Source organism: Myotis yumanensis, unplaced genomic scaffold (assembly GCF_028538775.1).
Source record: "Myotis yumanensis isolate MYYU_CA2020_CCGP unplaced genomic scaffold, mMyoYum1.0.hap1 SCAF_10, whole genome shotgun sequence".
Lineage (NCBI taxonomy): Eukaryota > Metazoa > Chordata > Mammalia > Chiroptera > Vespertilionidae > Myotis > Myotis yumanensis.
Window position 1 is genome coordinate 46460059 of NW_027223761.1, and position 21492 is coordinate 46481550.

Genomic DNA, 21492 nt, shown 5'->3' on the forward strand with positions numbered 1-21492 from the left:
CTGGGATCAGCGGAGCAGCGATGCTCCCGGCACCGGGATCAGCGTGACAGGGGGCAGTGCCCAAACCCCCTGATCACCCTGGGGCTCTGTGAGTGACAGGGGGCGGGGCCACAACCTCCCTATCCACCCTGCTCTGTTCATGACAGGGGAAGGCGCCCCAACCCCCTGATCAGCCCTGCTCTGTGCCTGATAGGGGGGAGCTCCCCAATCTCCTGATCGCCCTGCGGCTCTGTGTGTGACGGGGGAGCTCCCCAACCCCCTGATCGCCCTGTAGCTCTGTGTGTGACAGGGGGCGGTGCCCCAACCCCCTGATCAGCCCTGCTCTGTGCCTGATAGGGGGGAGCTCCCCACTCCCCTGATCGCCCTGCGGCTCTGTGTTTGACAGGGTAGAGCCATAACCTCTCCATCAGCCCTGCCCTGAGTGTGACAGTGGCGGCGCCCCAACCCCCTGATCGGCCCTGTTCTATGGGTGATAGAGTGTGGCGCCCCAACCCCCCTCCACAGGCCTTGCTCTATGTGTGACAGGGTAGAGCCATAACCTCCCCATTGGCCCTGCCCTGAGTGTGACAGGGTGCAGCGTCCCAACCCCCCTGATCCCAGCCTGCTCTGTGTGTGACAGGGGGCGGTGCTCCAACTCCCCTATCGGCCCTACTCTGTGAGTGACAGGGGGGAGCTCTTCAACCCCCTGATCGGCCCTGCTCTGTGCATGACAGGGGGTAGCTCCTCAACCCCCTGATTGGCCCTGCTCTGTGCGTGACAGGGTACGGAGCCCCAACCCCCTGATTGGCCCTGCTCTGTGAGTGACAGGGGGCAGCGCCCCAACCCGCTGATTGGCCCTGCTCTGTGAGTGACAGGGGGAAGTGCCCCAACCCCCTGATCAGCCCTGCTCTGTGCGTGACAGGGTGGTGCCGCAACCTCCCCATCGACCCTGCCTTGAGTGTGACAGGGCGGTGCCCCAACCCCCCAATCGGCCCTACCCTCAGCGTGACTGAGGATGGCATCACAACCTCCTGATCCGCCCTGCTCTGTGCATGAGGGGGCGGCGCCCCAACTCCCCAATCGGCCCTGCTCTGAGCCTGACCAGGGGCTGCACCTAGGGATTGGGCGTGACCTCTGCCACCCGGGAGCAGGCCTAAGCCAGCAGGTCGTTATCTCCCGAGGGGTCCCAGACTGCGAGAGGGCACAGGCCGGGCTGGGGGACCCCCCTACCCCCCCCCCCCCCGAGTGCACAAATTTTTGTGCACCGGGCCTCTAGTCTATATATATATATATATATATATATATATATATATATATATATATGAAAGCCTAAGTAACCGAATGACCAAACCACCGGCTAACTGGTTGCTATGACACGCACTGACCACCAGGGGGCAGACGCTCAATGAAGGAGCTGCCCCCTGGTGGTGAGTGCGCTCCCACAGCGGGAGCACCGCTCTTTTGATCAACGGGCGCCAGATGCAGGGCTCACGGCTTATGAGCACCGCTATGGCGGCACAAGCCTCTCCCAATTGGGACTGACTGGGTGCGAGCCCATGGCAGGTGTAGCAGGGTGGGATGAGCAGGAGCGGCAGGTGGCATTGGACTGCCGGTGTCCACCTGATCCCCACAGGCCATGCTGAGGGACCCCACTGGTGCACGAATCTGTGCACTGGGCCTCTAGTTCACATAAAAGGAATGAGTTAATGATACATGCTGTAACATGAGTGAACCTTGGAAATATGCTAATTGAAAGAAAGCAAACAGAAAAGACTATAAATTATGTGATTCCTTCCATTTATATAAAAAGTACAGAACAGGCAAATCTGTAGAGAGAGAAAATAAATTAATGGTTGTCTGGGGCTTAAGGAGTTGGAAGATTTCAGGAGAAATAGATAGTGGCTACTAATAGATATTAGGTTTCCGTTTGGGGTGATGAAAATATTCTAAAATTAGGTAATGACCATGGTTGCACAACTATATAAACATATTAATAACAATATAACTGTGCACTTTAAGTAAATTAATTTTGTAGTGTGTGAATTATATCTCCATCAAGCTGATAAACAAATATTGTTGGTTTGCTTTGCCCTGGTTGGGTAGCTCAGTTGGTTAGAGCATCATCCCCATATGCCAAGGTTGTGGGTTTGCTCCCCAGTCGGCACGTACAAGAATCAACCAATGAATGCATAAGTAAGTGGAACAACAAATTCATGATTTTTTTCTCTCTCTCTAAAAATCCATTTAAAAAAAAGATGTGACAGCTGCTTTGCTTTAAAGTGGCAAAACATAAAATACTCAAGGGCCAGTGCATGAAATTCGTGCATGGGTAGGGTCCCTAGGCCTGGTGGGCGATCAGGGCCGATCAGGGTCTTCCGGCTGCAGGCTGGGGCCTCCCTTCCCCAGCTGTCGGCTGCTGGCCAGAACCTTCCTTCGTTCCGTGCCACCCCCTGGTGGTCAGTGCACGTCATAGTGAGCGATCAAACTCCTGGTGGAACTCTCGAGGGGACAATTTGCATATTAGGCTTTTATGTATATAGATTGTGTGGAGGCAGGGCTGCTGTTCTATTACATTTCTTTGCATTCTACATAGGTTGTTGAAAAGATAAATCATAAAGGGATCTTTACAAATCAGATTTTTAGTGTTCTATGTGTAAACAGTACCAAGAGAACATTTGAAAGGGTTTGGATATAAATGTTCCTTGAATGAAGCATGATTAAGTGGCCAGTCTCCCTTTTAGGATGAATGGTCATCCCACTTCATTTTTATTTTTTTATTTCATGAGTATATTGTGCGACTTTAAATAACACACAGGGTTTATTTTTCCCACTTATATTAACTTATCTATCTTTGCATCTTCTAATTTCTCCTTTTGAAAAGACACCAACTATCCTACTTCCTCATTTCTTTAGTAAAACAAGTGCAATAACTTTTTTACTTTTCTCATCTCATTTTGAGCAGTAAAAAATAATGTAATCATGTATATAGTGTGTTGTTGTTTTTAAAAAGCAAGAGTAACAAAAAGTTTGAAATTTTTCTCAAGTGGCTTTGTGCAAATTATATGGTGACACCCCCATTTACCATGTCTGTTGGGCTAACTCCTATACATCCTTAAGGCAAACTCCTCTGGCATCATTCTTGCATTCTCTGACTTCTTTCATAAGTGCCCATGGTGTTCCCATGGTACTCTGTGCTATCTCCTTATCATAGCTCCGTGTACTGGCATCTTCTATTTATCAGCTTGTGCCCTCCATTAGACTATATGCCTTATTAAGGCCAAGGTCTGGATTTTATCTTTCTACCTCAACATCTGTAACTGACTTTGGCAAATAGGAGGTGCTCAGTAAATGCTTGTTGAACTGAATGTAATGAATCACACTAAAGCCCAATTATCAGATGTGATAGGAGCTGATATTTGTTTGGTTGATTTTTAAAAAGTCAAATCATATAATTATTTTTAAAGTATATATATATATATATATATATATATATATATATATATATATCCTAAATGTTTATTTTAATTAAAGCATAGTTGTATAATCTTTGACAATTATTTTATATAGGGCATCACCTTTGAATATGGGATTCTAATTATAGTTCTACTTAGTCTTTCTGGGATTAAAAACAACAATAAAACTCTAAAATGAAAGCAGTTTATTTAAAATAGAGGCACTTGGAAAGAACTTTGAGAAATGAATACAGAATCTTTAGTTTTTTATTATTTTTCCTAATGTGTAACAGATACCTTACCCACACCTAATTCAACAGCAATTTTTATTAGCAACTCAATTTTATTGAGTATATTTTAAGCATTTAAAATAGTTTTTGTAGAAACAGCAGCTCTCTTTTGGCAGTCATAGTTTTGATAACTAAATACAGTGGCATTAATAAGTTTGGGAATAAACATAACTGACTGGCTCTTAGTAAGCATACATTTCAGCTATTTGGATCAGATGTGCAAGGAAGTACTAAAGAGTAACTAAACAGCTATGCTATTAAAAGCTTACCCTGAGCCTCAGGTAATATATTTTACAGATAGAACAGAGAATGTTGATTATATTTGTAAATCGTGTACTGGAGGGAATTTACTGTATTTTTTTTTCTATACCAAAATTTTATTAATTATAGAGCTTATGCAGAGTCTGCTCTGTCCTGTCACAAGATTTCATAAACTTTGCTCTTCTTAAAACTCAGTGCCTTGAGCCCAGCTGGTGTGGCTAAGTGGTTGAGCATTGACCTATGAACCAGGAGGTCACGATTCCATTCTGATTCCTGGTCAGGGCCATGCCTAGGTTGTGGGCTTGATCCCCAGTAGCAGGTGTGCGGGAGGCAGTTGATCAATGATTCTCTCTCATCATTGATGTTTCTATCTCTCTCTCCCTCTCCCTTCCTCTCTGAAATCAATAAAAATATATTTGTTAAAACATACACTCAGTGCTTTGAAATGTCTTATTGCCTTCTTAAGTCACTCTGGCCACTTTCAAAGAATGTAATGCTAATTGTTTTGTTTGTTTGTTTTAATTTCAGTGGTAGGAATGGGATCCTGGTGCTTCCACATGACTCTGAAATATGAAATGCAGGTCAGTAATGACAAAATTGACTAAATGCTTGTTTCTTCTAATCCAGAAACACTTCAAATTTGAGAAAAGAGCATGTTGCTAGAAGATACAGTGGAGCCTTGACTTACGAGTTTAATTCGTTCCGAGACCGAGCTCCTTAAGGAGCTCATTAACTCAAATTACTCTATCAACTCAATGCAAAAAATCGGCAGAGAGACAGCTGGTATTTCAAAAAACTCGTTAGTCGGGACACTTGTAAGTCAAGGCCCCACTGTAGTTGAAACAAGAGACTTGGGAAGGGGTGGGAATTGAGATTAGTAATCTCTGGAGTTTTTACTTAAGGCCAAAGTATCCAGATGCACTAAGTGAAGTAAAGAGGCAAGCGAATAAGTTGTCCATGACAAGTGAAGGTTATAACTTTTTAACCACCTCTGTGTAGGTATGTACAATTTTAGAGTAGAGTCCCAGGGAGACATCTAAAAAAGACATAATCAGTTCTTAGATGCCTGCATTCCCTCATGTCTCTCTCTCACAGAGTTCATTTGAATGATCTGGTCCCTCTCACTAGCAAGGTTTTAGAGCTATGCAAGGATTTTTATTTACTGCCTTTGCTCTAAGGAGGCCATATATCTAGTCCTCAATCTTTTGACCTCTTTTTTCTGCATCAGTAACCCAGATAGTCTAGAATAGCACTGTCCAGTAGAAATATAATGTGAGCTACATATGTAATTTAAAATTTTTGAGGGGGCACATTAATAAAAACCACATTTAAAAATAAGTGAAATTAGCCCGAACCGGTTTGGCTCAGTGGATAGAGCATCGGCCTGTGGACTGGAGGGTCCCAGGTTCGATTCCGGTCAGGGGCATGTGCCTTTGTTGCGGACGCGTCCCCAGTGGGGGCTGTGCAGGAGGCGGCTGATCGGTGTTTCTCTCTCATCGATGTTTCTGGCTTTCTATCCCTCTCCCTTCCTCTCTGTAAAAAATCAATAAAATATATTTAAAAAAAATAAGAATAAGTGAAATTAATTTTAATATATTTTATTTTACCCAATATCTCCAAAGTATTACTTCAACCTGTAATTAATATTAAAATGCTTCACGTCTTGAAATCAGATATATATTTCATGCTTGCAGTAGATCTTCACTTAGATTAGGTTTCTTTTAAGTGCTCAGTAGCCACATAAAATAAAGCTAGTGGCTACTGTATTGGAGAGTGTTAATTCTAGAAGGATCTGTATATACAACAGTCATAATATAACTGCATTAAATGTATAACATTTATAAGAAAGTGTCATGTGTGCTATACATGCCATGCTTGAGTTGAAGAATATACAGATTATGAGACACTGGTCTGACCTAATCAAGCATAGAAAACATTTCTTAACACTTTCTAGCTCAGAAAACATGATATAATATTAAAACTATTTTTAATAAAGTATAAATTATTTATGGTAAGATGATAAAGCTTGGAAAGGATCTATAAAAATTAAAGACATTCAAACTATCTAATTTGAGGACATTTTCATCACCCCAAAGAGAAACCCATTAGCAGTCACTCTATACTACTCCCGCCACCTAGCCCCTGACAACCATAGATTTGCCTATTCTGAATATTTCATTGCAATGAATTATACAATAAGTAACCTTTTGTGTCTGCTTTTAGATAGGCCAAATAATATTCCATTGTCTGGATATACCACATTTTGCTTATCTATTTATCAATTAATGGGTATTTGTGTTATTTCCATTTTTGGGCTTTCGTGCATAATGTTGCTATGAACATTCATGTACAGGTTTTTGTGGATATATGTTTTTAATTCTCCTGCGTATATACTTAGCAGTAGAATTGCTGGGTCATTGGTAACCCTATGCTTAGCCTTTTGAGGAGCTGCCAGATTGTTTTTCAAAGTGGCCGCACCATTTTACATTTCCACCAGCCATTTCTTCATATCCTTGCTATTGCTCGTCCTTTTGATTAGATCCATTCATGGGTGTGAAGTGGTATCTCACTGTGGTTTTGGTTTGCATTTCCCTAATGACTAATGATGTTGAGCATCTTTTCATGTGCTTATTGATTATCCATATATCTTCTTAAGAGAAATATCTATTCAGATCCTTTACTCATTTTTAAATAAGGTTATTTGCTTATTTTCATTGAATTATAAGAGTTCTTTATCTGTTCTGGATACTAGACCCTTATCAAATATATGGTTTGCGAACATTTTCTTCCATTCTGTTGGGTATTTTTTTCATTTTCTTAATAGCATTCTTTGAAGCAAAAAAGTTTTCAGTTTTGCTGAAGCCCATTTTACCTATTTATTTATCATATATGTATATGTATATATGTGTATATGTATATATATGTATATGTATATATATGGAGAAACAACTAGATGAATGTGCTGAGATAAAATGTCAGGCAAGACTAAGCATCTGAGTGAGGGGAAAGATAGGCTCCCTACTATGTGTTGATCATATTGTGACAAGAATATTGCATTCAATTCTGAGGACTAACCTAGCATGTGTTCAAATGAAAGGCACCAGAATGGTGAAAGAACTAAAAACCTGAGGGGAAGGAACTGGGAATACAATCATGTGCTGATTAACATAGAATATGGTCAGAAATGTGTCATTAGACAATTTCATTCGTGTGCAAGCATCGTAGAGTGTACTTACTAGTATACAAACCTAGATGATATTGTCTACTACTGAAATTGTATGTGCTATACTTTTATACATCTGGCAGTGCAGTAGGTTTGTTTACATCAACATCATCACAAACATGTGAGTAATGTATGCACTAAGACATTACTTTGGCTACAATATCACTAGATCTCAAGCCTGTTCACTTACATCTATTCCCAATTCTGCTACCTTAATCTAAGTAGCAATTTTCCTTAGCCTGGACTGCTGTAACCTCTTGGCTAGACCTCCCATGTCTACGCTTTCTTTCTTCAGAACATTCTCCATACAGGATTGGTTTTAGGACAGGTTTAAGTATTAGCAATAACCTATCTAACACTCAGCTTAGTGTTTCACTTGTAATCTACACTAATAAAAGAGAAAAATGGTAATTACCTTATGACCGCTATCCTTCCCATTGGCTAATCAGCATATCCTTATGCAAATCAACCGCCAACTAAGATGGCGGTTAATTTGCATACGCCCAATGATGGGAGGCGAAAGGGGAAGGACTGAAGAATGGTGATCGGCAACCCAGGCGGCAGGCAAGAGCTAGGGGGTGGGCAAAGGCCACCTTTCCCCCCCACCAGCCGGTGATCGCCATTGGAAAGCCAGGCAGCAAACCCGACCCCAGGGGCCGGGGTTGCCGGCTGGCCTGCGCCCAGGATCGCCATGGCGATTGGAGGGTAGAGCTGGGGCGCAGGCCCATTGGCAACCCTGGACACCCTAGAAGCCACCTTCCCGCCGCCCGTGACCCTATCAGGTCCGGGCCACAGGCTGGCGTCCGTGTACAGCCACAGAAGCCGCCTGCCCACAGCGTGTGCAGCCACAGAAGCTGCCGGCTCACGCCTGTGTACAGCCACAGAAGCCGCCTGCCCGCCTTCCGTGACCCGACCCGGTCCCGGGTTTCAGGCCCGGCCTGTGTGCAGCTGCAGAAGCCGCCTGCCCACAGTGTGTGCAGCCGCAGAAACCTCCAGCTGGCGCCTGTGTGCAGTCTGCAGTCGCAGAAGCCACCTGCCTGCCGCATCCCACTATGATCCACTGAGTTATGAGGCCAGAGAGCAAGCAGAACTTCCGCCCCTGAGTCAGAGTAGGGAGCGGAGGACATGGCCTCCCCTCCTAAAGTTGCCAAAGGACAGGACCTAACCTAAGCCACGTCCTCTGAGACAGCCAGGCAGGCACCACTGACCCTCTCTGCAGGCCAGGCCCCCCTCCCACTTCCCCTGTTCCTGCACAGCTCCCATAGCTCCCCACTGGCTGAGTCAGGCACAACAGGTTTGCAGCCACAGAGGCGATTTAGCAGCTAATGAAAAATGCGAGAATGAACAAATGAAGCAGCTACTGCAGTGGGGAAAAGACATTCATCAAATTTGTTGTCTCTGAGAAACTGAGGCAGCCAGCACAGGCCCCTGCACAGGATGAGGCTTCTGCTTCTAAAGAAATGTCCTGGGGGAGACCAAGATGGCGGCGTAGGTAAACACCGGAGACCGCTGCCGCAAACAACCATTTCAAAAATACAACTAAAAGACTGAACGGACATCACCCAGAACCACAGGAAGGCTGGCTGAAGAGAGACTCTACAACTAGAAGGAAAGAGAACAGCAAATCGAGGCTCAGAGGTGGCGCAGTGTGGAAAATACAAAGGTACCGAGGTGCGCGCGCAAAGCGGGCTGGTGGCTGAGGGCGCGGTTGTCGTTTTCTGTCGGGAGTGAGTCTCAGACTCTGGGCTCCAGATCCGGGCGAGTCTCTAGGGACCCAGACTCAAACGGGAGAAGCGGGATTATCCGGCATCAGTTGGAACCTGAGGGCAGCTTTCTCTCCGAAGTTTGCAGCGGTTGCCGGGGTTCTGAGAAGCAGAGCCTCTGGGAACGGGACTGAGCGTGGCCATAACTGCTCCCTCCGCCCGCCCTGTGGATCCCGCCCCGCCCAAACCCTGCGCACAGCCATTTGCTGATCGCCTCAGGCAAAGGCTGGATTAGCGCCTCCCCAGAAGGCAGACGTTTTCCATACAGCTGATTCCTATAGCCAGTCAGCCTGGTGGTCAAACCCCTCTAGTGTTAACTACAACAATTAAGGCTTGGCTAGAACAAGACTGCGCACAGAGACCACAAGGGGGTGCACCAAGAAAGCATAAAAGATGCGGAGACAAAAAAACATGACAGAAATGGAGGATATGGAGCTAAGAATCGCAATTTTGAGGGCTTGCCATAAATTTGTGCAGAACCTCACGAAAACTAATGAGACCCTCGATGCTACGATAAAGAAATTAGAAAGTAAGCATACACGGACTGAAATAAAGAATATTATACCCAATAGCAGACCAGAGGAGCACAAGAATCAAAACAAAGATTCGACAAAAAACACCCAATTGGAAAAGCAAAATGAAAAAAGAATCCGAAAGTGTGAAGATAGTGTAAGGAGCCTCTGGGACAGCTTTAAGCGGTCTAATATCAGAATTATTGGAGTGCCAGAAGATGAGAGACAGCAAGATATTGAAAACCTATTTCAAGAAATAATGGCAGAAAACTTCCCCCACCTGGAGAAAGAAATGGACTTACAGGTCCAAGAAGCGCAGAGAACCCCAAACAAAAGGAATCCAAAGAGGACCACACCAAGACACATCATCATTAAAATGCCAAGAGCAAAAGACAAAGAGAAAATCTTAAAAGCAGCAAGAGAAAGAGGCTCAATTACCTACAAGGGAATACCCATACGACTGTCAGCTGATTTCTCAACAGAAACTTTGCAGGCCAGAAGGGAATGGCAAGAAATATTCAAAGTGCTGAATACCAAGAACCTACAACCAAGATTACTTTATCCAGCAAAGCTATCATTCAGAATTGAAGGTCAGATAAAGAGCTTCACAGATAAGGAAAAGCTAAAGGAGTTCATCACCGCCAAACCAGTATTATATGAAATGCTGAAAGGTATCCTTTAAGAAGAGGAAGAAGAAGAAAAAGGTAAAGATACAAATTATGAACAACAAACATGCATCTATCAACAAATGAATCTAAGAATCAAGTGAATAAATAACCTGATGTACAGAATGAACTGGTGATTATAATAGAATCAGGGACATAGAAAGGGAATAGACTGACTATTCTTGGGGGGAAAAGGGGTGTGGGAGATGCGGGAAGTGACTGGACAAAAATCATGCACCTATGGATGAACACAGTGGGTGGGGAGTGAGGGTGGAGGGTGGGGTGGGAGCTGGAAGGAGGGGAGTTATGGGGGGAAAAAAGAGGAACAAATGTAATAATCTGAACAATAAAGATTTAATTAAAAAAAAACAAACAAAAAAAAGAAATGTCCTGGGGTTAGAGGTGAGGGGGTGCTGCCCTTCCACTCTCTGAGCTCTCGGAGGAGTGTGTGCTCCCCTTCCTGGTATTCTTAACACCCAGAGACCCCTCCCCAATCCAGGGCAGGAATGTTCCACGCTGACCGCCTCCAGAAAGCAGAGAACAAAGAGGCACTTCTTGACTTCAAGCCTCTAAACCAGTGGTTTTCAACCTTGGCTGCACATTAGAATCACCTGGGAATCTTTTTAAAATCCTGATTTCTGGGCCTCATCCTCTGGAAATTCTGTTTCTTTGTTATGGGGTAGAGCCACAACATTAGTAACAAAGGATGAGGCGCAGAAATCAGGATTTTAAAAAGATTCCCAGGTGATTCTAATGTGTAGCCAAGGTTGAGAACCACTGCACTAAACAGGCTTGACCACTGTGGGCAAAGACCTGCAGCTGAGAGCGGACAGGTTCTGGGTGTCGAGGTCCAGAGCATGGAAGGCCTGGGGGAGCAGTGGATCTGGAAGCCTATGTGCTAGGTCAGAGACACCCCTGCCTTCCGCCCTCCCCTGCCCTGCACATAGACGTGCCTGGACTGGGGTGAGGAGGAGAAGGAGAACTAGAGGGAAGGAACACTGAGTGTTTGTTGGTGGCCATGTAAAAAGGACTGTGACCCTCCCCTCCCAGTGAGTCACTCCCTAAGGCAGCAGGAGACCGAGGGTCTGAGAGCAGCCACACAGATTTGTGGCCATGACCAAGGCACCAAGATGATGTCCATGCAACGGGGCTGAGGAGGTGTCAGAGGACCTCACCCCAGAAAGCCCAATAGCTCTTTGTGTGAGAGAGAGAAGGTGGCAGGGAGGGATGAAGAGAGCGAATTGGACTCAAGAGGCCTCAAGGCCCAGATGAGGAGAATATACCAGGGGTCGGCATGGACTTGAGCTCTGAGGTGAGGGTCAGATGAGGGTCAAGGGCACTGGGTGGGGGCCAGTCCAGACAGAAGACTGAGGTCCACATGTTCTTGACCCTGCTCGGTTCTTTGGCACCTCTGCCTGAGTTATAAACTGTCTGACATGGAAGTACAACTCCAGAGAAGGGGGTGGGGAACCTAAGTTAAATAATATTTTGTTTTTGTTTTTTCACCTGGCAGAATGGGGGCTGAAGTTGAAGTTAGGTTTGGTTACTAAACAATAAAGAAAGCAACATTTCTTGCACACCCGACTGTGTGGTCTGAGTTTGCTGCTGCCTATAAACCGAGAAAAAGTTGTAAAATGAAGTACTAATCTCTAGGGTTTAGGTCAGACCAAGGAGTAGTGCCACTCAGCCAGAAGCTGGCTCATGGCTGGCCAGTGCGGAGGTGGTGGCAGGAGCCTCTCCCACCTCCATGGCAGCACTAAGAATGTCTAACTAACAGTTTAGGCCCAATCCCTTGGGGGCCTAAGCCTTTAGTTGGACATCCCCCGAGGGCTCCCTGGCTACCAGAAGGATGTCTGACTGCAAGCTTAAGCCCGATCCCCCGGGGAGTGGGCCTAAGTCAACAGGTGGACATCCCCCAAGGGGTCCTGGACTGCAAATGGGCGAAGGCCAGGCTGAGGGACCCATCGCCCCCCAACCGAGTGCACAAATTTTGTGCACCAGGCCTCTAGTATAATACATAATAGCTATAATCATTATTTTTATTATTGCTAATAACATTATCTTTCAGAGGCATAAGTTACTTAGATTAACTAAATGACTTTCCCGACCATTAATACCTCTTATGTATATCAGTGGACATTTTATCCATCTTAAGTGCTATAGAAAAGGGCAGAAATGCAAAAGAATACTGATAGGACCCATAGACCTCTAGATGGTGAGCATCATACTTTCTTGGAAATGTGATATTATAGTTTGTGATTACCAAATGATCTGAACTGCCCAGGGCATCCTGCATTCTACTTAGCTATGTACATTAGGATAGATAGATGGATGGATACGCTTGATTATTCAAAAACAATAAATTAAAATAAACATACTCAGGGTAGATTAGATAATGATAAATATATAAAATAATTAATAAAAGATATTAGATAATGAGGTGACCATTTTAATCATGAAATTTTACTTTATTTGCATAATAATTGCAACTCTACAGTATTGACATCCTATTATCTGTCTTTGTTTCTTATAGCTATTGGATGAACTCCCAATGATTTACAGCAGTTGTATATTTGTGTACTGCATGTAAGTATTTAAGTTTAAAATTTAGTTATTTGATATATTTTAAAATTCACATTGGCCTTATAGTAAATTGAGTTATATAACTAACTCAGTTAATATTACTGAGAGATTATAATAGTGTAAAAGATTATAGTATTTGTGATCTTGATGTAGAGTATAATCTCTGGGAAGTTAAAATAATGTTGTTTATTAATTTTTGTGATATCAATACCTTATAGCCAATTTAGGTAGACTATTACTTAAATTTGACATAACTTACATAATTTGCCTTTCCTTGAGTTATAAATGTATACATGTTTAGGTAAAGATTTTATATATTATGCCATAAAAATAATTTTTATCTATTTTGTATTTGTAATTGTTCTAGAGATACCAGATCATCAGTCATCTCTAATTATCACAGTTGTGCAAGATAAATGCGTATTGTCCCTATGTTATAGATGATGAAGTGAAGCACAGAGAGGTTTAGTAACTTGTCTAAGGATATGTTGACATAAGAAATGTCCAAGTCTGTAGAAAGTTTTTATAAGAGTTTGAGCCAAAACTGAGGACAGTTGCTGGGAAGCAAGATCTCAGATGCTATAGAGAATGACAGTTTTGCAGTTTCTTTTATGCATTTGGAATTAAGGAGGGAACTAAAGAAGATTACAGGAAAGTGGGAGAAAGCAAGGCAGGAATTGGATAGTTAAGATGATGTGCTTTCTTAAAAGTGGTTAGGCTTATTTCAAAGGTGTGTTAACTAGATGCACAGAAACAATGGACAGGGCTTAAGGCAAAGAAAAAACCTTTAGTTAAAAGTTATGTGCCTGGGGCGTTACTACCCACCATGACCTGACCACTTAGGAGTTTAAGATCAAATCATCTGGGAAGGTACTTTCTATAGAGCCCCCTGTTAGTCCACAGATATAAAGCAGAATTTATGCTTAGGTGACTTACCTAAGGTCATGTAGTTAGTAAGTGTCAGAGTTGGAAATTGAACTACAAGTTTAGTAACCTTGTTACTGGAAAGGGGACCTGTCCCTGAGCAGGTCTGCCTAGGGCTCACCAGTAGTGTGTGGGTTCTGGACTTCGTGCAGGAAAAATTTCACAACCCAAGTCCAGGTGAATTTTAGAGGACATTTACTAAAACGGGACAGTGAGACAAGAAAGGGCTGGTGAAATGAGCCGAGGCTGGTCTGCTTTGGCTCACTAAGAAGTCAGAAAAAGGGGGCCTGGGTGTCGTGTTCAAGGGATTTGCCCAGGATGAACTGCCACTGCCCAGTGTTTCCCTGGTTGCAAGCCTTGTGGGTTCCCTTACAACTTAGGAGATGCATGCTTGTGGGGAAAGAATGGGATGGGGGAGGCATGGGCATGTTCCTGGGAGGAAGAGCATGTGCTGGGACCTTGGTTTTGAGGGATTTTAAAGGCTGGGTGAATGGGGGGATCTCAGGATATTCATCAGCTTTATGCTGATGTACCAAAATGAGATTTATTCTCTTAATTTCATCTGTCCTTGGGTGTGGTTAGCAAATGGCACTAATTGGAATTCTGCTGTCTCCCTGAGTAGGTGATTTAAGCCAGCGGTCGCGAACCACTGGTGGTCCGTGAGGTCCGAAAGGTTGGCAGCCGCTGATTTAAGCTATTTACCCTCTGGTTGGGAAGGAGAAGTTCAAACCATTTACTCTTAAATGTCCTTGATTTAGGGAATATGGGACTTACTAGGTGGCTACAAACTGCTTGGCATCTAGATTTTCTAAATGGCTGCAAATTGCTGCTTAACTATCTCAGTTTCCTATTCCACTCATCCTGGCTTTATAGCCTGTTTCAACCTTATCTTCTAAATATATGTTCTGTTCCCCAGCACTAATACTTAACATGTCTCTGAGCCCCTGAGCCCTTTATGTGATGGTTGGCTGATTCTTCTCAATATGGTCATCAATGCTAGCTCAAGAATATCTTCTAAAGGTATGCAAAATTCAGAACAATTTAAAAACATATTATTTTAAAAGTTCTGAAATTTTTTTCTGTAAAGGGCCAGACAGTAACTATTTTTGGCTTTGTGTGCCTATAGTCTGTTGCACCCCTTCAACTTTGCTGTTGCAGCATGGAAGATATGTAAACAAATGGATGTGACTATGTTCCAGTAAAATTTTATTTACAAAAACAAAAACAAAACAAAACAGGCTTAGGCTGAGAAATTGCCCTGATCTAGAAAAATACTTTCAGATGAGCTCTTTTTACTAAGTCATCAAGTTCCAGAATTTAAAGACAAAAGAGATCTTATAAGTCATCTGGGCCACCACCTTTCTTTGCAGAGAAGGAAATAGGAGTTGAGTCCAATTCCCACAGCCAATTGATTAGTGAACTGAGAGAAGTCTCCTGCTGTTTGTATTAAAACATGTGTTCAAAGGTTGGATACTTAACTGATGGCCGTGTATTTGTTTATATTTCCTTACTTACTGAATATTTCCTCTGTCAGATACTATCCTAGTGACTAGATATATGGAAAAAAGGTTTTATCCCAGCACACAAAGAATTCACAATCTGGTTGGGAGACAGATAAGTAAAAAGATGATTATAATATAGTGATATTTTCTATAATACTATGTTATTCCTGGATCATTAGTCGAAAGATATACTTAAGCTAGTTTGAGTTAAGAGAGATTTATTTATTGTAAGGACATGAGGAAATTATGTGGGACCCAACATCAGGAGGTAGAGCCTCATTAAACTGGAAGGACAATTTTCTCTCTCTCTCCCTCTTTTCTCCATTCCTTCCTCTCAACATGGCTTCAAGTCTTTATGTCTGCTTTATTTTCCCCTTCCTGCAGACCACTTCTCTGCTCATTCATCTGCTTGTTCATTCAGTTTGGCTGCCCTGTTGTCAACATCAGACTTGGAATCCCTATGGCTTTATACTTTGACTCTCCACACTTGACTGATTCGGTCTCCAGCTTCCAAACACCAAATTTTCAGGGGTGAGCCTCTCATTGGTCTAGTTTAAATAATGTGCCTACTCCTGTTCCCCCAACCTCTTGGAGGCTATAGACAGTCCAAGTTCTCTGAGATGAGAGTATGGATGGGAAGAAATGATGGGCATCACTAGACCCCAAGAACGTGTGTAAGTGGTCCAACAGCATTCTATTTCTTTTTCTAGTTAAATACTCTAAAGCAATTTTCTTTTTCTCTCTGTTTTTAAGGTTTGAATGTTTCAAGACCAAGAACTCAGTAAACTACCATCTGCTTTTTACCTTAGTTCTATTCAGTTTAATAGTAACCACCGTAAGTCATATTTTGTTTCTAACAGATTAAGCATGTGAACTAGCCTTTTATGGAGTTTGGCACATTGTGCTTCCAGTTTGGTTCATGCTGTTCAAATTGAAATGTTTCTAGAGAAAACTCATTTACTGCTTCTTTGTTTCCCATTTAGGTGTTATTTCTCAACAAAAAGTTGAAACAACTTTTTTTTAAAAAATGGGGGAAAATCAAAAGGTTAATATTTAGTAGAAATGGGGGAAAGCGAACTTCTTTTTATGGATGGATATATTGTCTCCTTTTTGTTAAAAAAAAGAGAGATTTGCTCTGCTCTGTTGAGTCTAATATGACTATGTTTTAACCTTTTCCTATTTAGTTGAGATCGCTGGTCACTTCTGAGCCTACCTAAGTGTCTTTTTTCCTCAAGTGAATTGAATTTAGATACTCATTTCAAAAAACTTTTATTGCAAACCTATCATATCAGGCAGTAGAAAATATAAAGATGACTGCGAGCAGTTGCTTGGCTTGAGGAGTACATTCTAATACAGAAGTCAAACGTGTAAATGAAGAATTGCTTCAAAAGATAATAATTGCAATAACAGAGGTAAAAACTAGTCATACAAGGATGAGATGAAGGAGTATCAATGAAGATGAAGATTTCTAGAGTGGGTCAAGGAAAGCTCCATAGAAAAGGCATTTAAGCTAAGTTTTAACTGATGAGTAGGAGTTCACCAGGCTTTTGGGCAAGAGTGTGGTGAAGCATTTCTAATAGACTATTACACTGTCCATAGGCATAGAACCATGTGTACATGGACTGTGAGGGTACAGAGGAAGGTGAGTAGTTCCTGAACAGAGAAAGGATCAGAAAAGGCTTCAAGAAAGAGGTATAGTTTGAACTGATGAGTGTTTGCCAGCAGGGGAGGATTTCTGAACAATGTGAAGAGCAACCATGTTTAAAGATACAGAAGCAAGAAACCAGCATATTTGGGGAAGCACTGTACTTTCTGGAGCCTAGAATAAAAAAGAGACAAGAGGAAAGCACTGAAGCCAATCAGAAAGTCAGGGGTGAGATCATGGAAGGCTTTGAAATTTGGACTTTGTCTTGTAAGTGATGGGAGTCATTTCAAGGTTATTATTTAAATTTCTGTTCTCTCTACCATGTCATTTTAAAGGTGTACTCCTATAATGCAGCAAGTGCAAGCTAAATCTTGAATAGGCATTGAATTTAACCACCCATATGACAATGGAGCCTAAAACTAGAGTTTGTGTAACTGGGAAGACATCTGGGCAAGTGATTTAGAAGTTTTGGGAAGCAGAAACACAAGAAATTTGTTTTATTAATCCTCACCCAAGGATATTTTTCCATTAATTTTTACAAAGTAGAAGAAAGGGGGCGGAGGAGGGGGACAGAGAGAAACATCGAAGTGAGAGAGACTCATGGATTGGTTGCCTCCCGCATGCATCCTTACCAGGATTGGGGATCAAGCCTGCAACCAAAGTATATGCCCTTGTTCAGAATCAAACCCAGGACCCTTCAGTCCATGGGCTGATGCTCTATCCACTGAGCCAAACTGGCTGGGGCAGAGATTTTTTTTTTAATGTTTTCACTTTTTGAGCACCTACTGTACTAGACACTTTTATGCCCTTTTTAAAAGATATTTTATTGGTTTTTAGAGAGGGAGAGAGAAACTTCAATGTAAGAGCAGGATATTGATAGGCTGCCCTTGCATGCCCCCTATGAGGGATTGAACCAGCAACCCTTTGGTGCATGGGATGATGCCACACCAGCCAGCGCCCTTTCATGTATTTTAGCTTCTTATTTGTCACCAATATTATTCCCATTATCAAGATAAGGAAAAATTAGTCTTTTGGTTTTGATGCCACTTACTCAAAGCCTGCAGCAAGTAAGTGGCAGAGTCTGAAATTCAATTTGTGTCTCTACCTCTTTATACTGTAGAACATGTCTGCTACAGGGTTGTAGGCATAGCCTCTTCAGCTGTCATAAGTATCCATGCATCTTTGCCCCTCCTTGATGCTGATGCAGAGGCCAAGAGACCAGAGACATCCACAACAATTTTGAAACATGTAGTTGACCATGGTAAAGCTAGCACTAGGAAAGACCCACCTGTAGGGACGAGCCCTCCTATGGCATTGCCACTTAATCTGATTGGTTTTATGTGGCTGGAGTCAGATCTCAGTAGCAGGACTAGGGAAGCAGGAGAGGTTTGGAATTTTCAGAATTGTTATTATAAGTTTTCTTTTCCCCTTCATCATGCATTTCATTCACATGTGTTTCTATATTTTGCAGGTTTACCTTAAGGTAAAGGAGCCTGTATTCCATCAGGTAATTCTTAAAAATTATTACACATTTGATTGGTTAACAATACTTGCCTGCTTTGTGTTTTCCTTTTCTGATAAATAATGTGCAAATACAGAGGTTGCAAACTCAAGTGCCTACAGGAGCCAGCTGTAGGTAACAGGAATCTACCTAGAACAGTCAATGCCCAGGTCCACCTGGCTATTGGTAGTCAGTAATGCAGGTGCAACATTGCTCATATAAGGAGAAAAAAAGAGGAAGCCTTCTGCACATACATATATAAAATCTTTTTATGACATTATTTTCTAGAAAAGGTAGAGTGAAAAGTCCTTGAATATTTTCCTCCTAATATATATTGTAAGTTTTTTGAGGTAGAAAGTTATTTGAATTGAGGGAAGCAAACACAGGAAACTGCTGGAGGAAATAATGATTTATAATGAAACCAGAGTGAAATAAAGTAGCAGACCCTAACTAAAGAGAGCTATTGTTTATTGAGTGCCACCATGTGCCTGGCACTATGCTCATTGATACACAGACTAATCTCCCCAGCAGTCCTACAAATTAGGGCTTATTATCCACATTAGAAGGAAAATGAGCTCACAAATATTAAGTAATTTGCCCCCGGGTTACATAGTTATTAAGAGGCAGAGCCAGGATTGTAATCTAGATTTGTTTGACTCCTGTCACCATTCTTTTAACAAACTAACAAATAAAAATAAATCAATAAGCATATATTTCAGGAGTGTCAGAAGCTTTGTAGTTTTAGATTATTTTGTGCTTATATAATAAGTAAATATACCTATAACATTTTAAACTAGAGCTAGACAATAATTATCTAACTGAAATCTGTTTTTTATTTTTATTTATTTTTTTTTATTTTTAAAAAAATATATTTTATTGATTTTTTACAGAGAGGGAGGGAGAGAGATAGAGAGTTAGAAACATCGATGAGAGAGAAACATCGATCAGCTGCCTCCTGCACATCTCCTACTGGGGATGTGCCCGCAACCCAGGTACATGGCCTTGACCAGAATCGAACCCAGGACCTTTCAGTCTGCAGGCCGACGCTCTATCCACTGAGTCAAACCGGTTTCGGCTTTATTTATTTATTTAAACAGAGATATTGGATTATATACATTTATTTTTTTATGTGTAAACAGAGAGGGAGGGAGGGATGGAAGAGATCAATTTGTTGTTCCACTTATTTATGCATTGGTTGATTTTTAAATGTACCCTGACCAGGGATCAAACCTGCAACTGGAGTATTGAGACGACACTCCAACCAACTGAGCTACCAGGCCAGGGCCGAAATCTGTTTTTTAAATAAATTCCAAAACCACATTATTCTGCCTTGCTTTTCTACAGACCAGCTGAAAATAGACATAGTAGATGTTACAGGAGAGGACACCCTCAACTCACTTCCCTGTTTATTATAGCTTAAAGTGATGTCATTGTTAGAAAGATTTATTGACACTGTAGAAAATGAAGAAAGTTTATATTAAAAATAGTTCCATTTTTATAACATTTTTGTTTGCCTTTACAAGAAAGAAAAGTCAGCCACAAAAAAACAAATTTGGAAATTTGAGGTTAATTTTTGTAAGTTTATGACCAGTTTTCCATTTTATATTTTAGATCTATTTGACATTATGTTTATGTAATAAAAGTAACAAAATCTGCCCTAACTGGTTTGGCTCAGCAGATAGAGCGTCAGCCTGCGGACTCAGGAGTCCCAGGTTTGATTCCGGTCAAGGGCATGTACCTTGGTTGCGGGCACATCCCCTGTGGGGACTGTGCAGGAGGCAGCTGATCGATGTTTCTCTCTCATCGATGTTTCTAACTCTCTATCCCTCTCCCTTCCTCTCTGTAAAAAATCAATAAAATATATTATTTTTTTAAAAGTAACAAAATCTATCTAAATAAAAGGCTAAGCCACCGTCTGACAGTCCAGCCAGTAGCTATGACGCGCAATGACCACCAAGGGACAGACGCTTCAACTGGTAGCTATGACATGCACTGACTACCAGGGGGCAGATGCTCAATGCAGGAGCTGCTGAGCTGTGGTGACTTAGCAGCTACAGTTCTTGGATGACGTACCCCAGAACTAAAGAGGAGGGAGCTCGATTCCGGGGTGCGTAACCCAAGAACCACCCTTTCACAATCTGGGACCCCTCAGGGAATGTCAGTCAGTTTCGGCCTGATCCCCACAGGCCAGGCCGAGGGACCCCACCTCCCAGAGGGACCCCGCTTACTTTGAGCCACAGTGCCGCCCCAGGTGCGACCGGCCAGGGAGGGACCATGGGAGGTTGACTCACAAGCGTGTCCAGCCCATCTCACCCAGTCCCACCCCATCAGCCACCTTCTAATTAATTTCCTTTCAATGTGCATGAATCCGTGCACCAGGGCACTAGTCCTATATAATAAAAGGGTAATATGCAAATCGATCAAACAGTGGAACAACCGGTTGCTATGATGCGCACTGACCACCAGGGGGCAGACACTTAAAGCAGGAGATGCCCCCTGGTGGTCATTGCACTCCCACAGGGGGAGAGCCACTCAGCCACAAGCCGGGCTGACTAAGGATGTCCAACTGCAGCTTAGGCCCGCTAGCCATCAGTAGGACATCCCCTGAGGGCACCCAGACTGCAAAAGAACGCAGGCCGGGCTGAGGGACCCACCCACCCCCACCCCCACCCCCACCCCCACCCCCACCCCCAGTGCACGAATGTTGTGCACCAGGCCTCTAGTATTCATATAATATCTCATGCTGTAATTTCCACATGTTTTTCCAGTAATAAATATTTTCTTCTCTGTGTAGAGGGGTAATGTTTGCTGATCGGAAGGGAGACAGAATGAAAGCTTATAGCTATGGCTTATATCCTAGGCTTAGAGATTAAAAATCTAGTCTCTCCACTTACTAGCTGTATACCTTGGACAAGTTACTTAACTTCTTTGTGCTTTTTCAGTGCCAGGTGCTGTACTAGTCACAAGAGATATATTAATAAATGAAATAAAGAGGTCCCTGCTCTTAAGGAGTTTATTATGCCTCCTAAAATTGGTATAATAATCTCCTAAAGTTGTCTGAGGATTAAATGAGATAATGCATATAAAAAACCCTTAGCACATAGTAAGCACTCAGTAAGCATTAAGTAATATTATTATACCAAGGCAAATAAGATATCGCTGCTGGTCTCAAGGTGCTCACTGTCTGGTCAG

General features: G+C 42.6%; 1 protein-coding gene across 2 annotated transcripts in view; it reads left to right on the forward strand.

The window, feature by feature from the left end:
- The window catches only part of ACER3 (alkaline ceramidase 3), an 86666-nt gene that overhangs the window by 47240 nt on the left and 17934 nt on the right, over nucleotides 1-21492 (forward strand). Inside the window, exons 3-6 of one of the 2 annotated variants that reach the window (XM_070425671.1) lie at nucleotides 4511-4563; nucleotides 12679-12731; nucleotides 15908-15989; nucleotides 18271-18306. In XM_070425671.1, the coding sequence (XP_070281772.1) occupies nucleotides 4511-4563; nucleotides 12679-12731; nucleotides 15908-15989; nucleotides 18271-18306 (224 nt within the window). Of the gene's footprint in view, nucleotides 1-4510; nucleotides 4564-12678; nucleotides 12732-15049; nucleotides 15686-15907; nucleotides 15990-18270; nucleotides 18307-21492 lie in introns of those variants that run through there. The other variant, XM_070425672.1, reaches the window with a different exon arrangement.